Source organism: Odontomachus brunneus, unplaced genomic scaffold (assembly GCF_010583005.1).
Source record: "Odontomachus brunneus isolate Ranch 3 - 2012 unplaced genomic scaffold, Obru_v1 Obru_scaffold_072, whole genome shotgun sequence".
Taxonomy (NCBI): domain Eukaryota; kingdom Metazoa; phylum Arthropoda; class Insecta; order Hymenoptera; family Formicidae; genus Odontomachus; species Odontomachus brunneus.
In genome coordinates, this window is record NW_022639522.1 from 408,136 (window position 1) to 408,967 (window position 832).

An 832-nucleotide genomic window follows, 5' to 3' on the forward strand; every position below is an offset into this window, starting at 1 on the left:
TTCCTAAGTATCGCTACTTCCTTTACAATAAATCTCTTTCCAACAACGAATCCTTGCAAGTCCACAAACGTTGGTTCGACCATAGCGAAGTACTCTTCGATACGTTCAGGAAAGAAATGTCGTGTATAGCCTTTCGATGTTTTCTATTATTCTTTTCTCATACTTTCTAATGTGTTAGTTGATTTTGCGCACTAAGTTGGTTAGTGGACTGTATTCAACTACACGATCATGCAGGATCAGACAGTATGCGGTAGTATTCTCTGGTATATTCTCTCTACACTCAAATTCTATCCGCACATCTACAGTGACACTCTTAACAGATTCATTTTGGCGCGAACAATCGATAACCACGAAAGGACCATGCTTCAGAAAGTCGATAGTTGTTAACCATACCTCAGTACTGTTGTATCTATAATACGATTTGCGGAAACGGCTATACATATCATAAAGTATTGCATATCTGTTTTTTACAAAATCTAAATTCATGTCATCGTATGGATAACACTCTGAATTTAGATAGAGCTTTACGTTGGTTAAATTGCAGTTGTCGAATTGAGTTATATTTTCCGACATGACATTTTTTCGACTAGTTTGCAGGGCAAAGATAACGTATCGTGGTTTTTCCAAATTAGTGGCTGTTTTGACAGTCCACAGATGTTTGGTCGTGCTTTGCAGCAGAGGAAATTCATACAGATCCCATGAGCGGAAACTCATACTCAGGTATCGACCATTCTCCAATATTCTCAGCAGGGAAAGTTTATTGATATCATTCAACATTACATGAGGCATTCGCCATTGTATCTTGAATAGCTCAATCTTAGGTTGCAACGCT

General features: G+C 38.1%; 1 protein-coding gene across 1 annotated transcript in view; it reads left to right on the forward strand.

Moving 5' to 3' along the window:
- The window catches only part of LOC116847010, a 1,385-nt gene extending 621 nt beyond the window's left edge, over nt 1-764 (forward strand). Inside the window, exon 4 of the mRNA XM_032821546.1 lies at nt 676-764. Coding sequence (XP_032677437.1) covers nt 676-764 — 89 coding nt within the window. The remainder of the gene's footprint in view (nt 1-675) is intronic.
- Nucleotides 765-832: the final 68 nt, after the last annotated feature.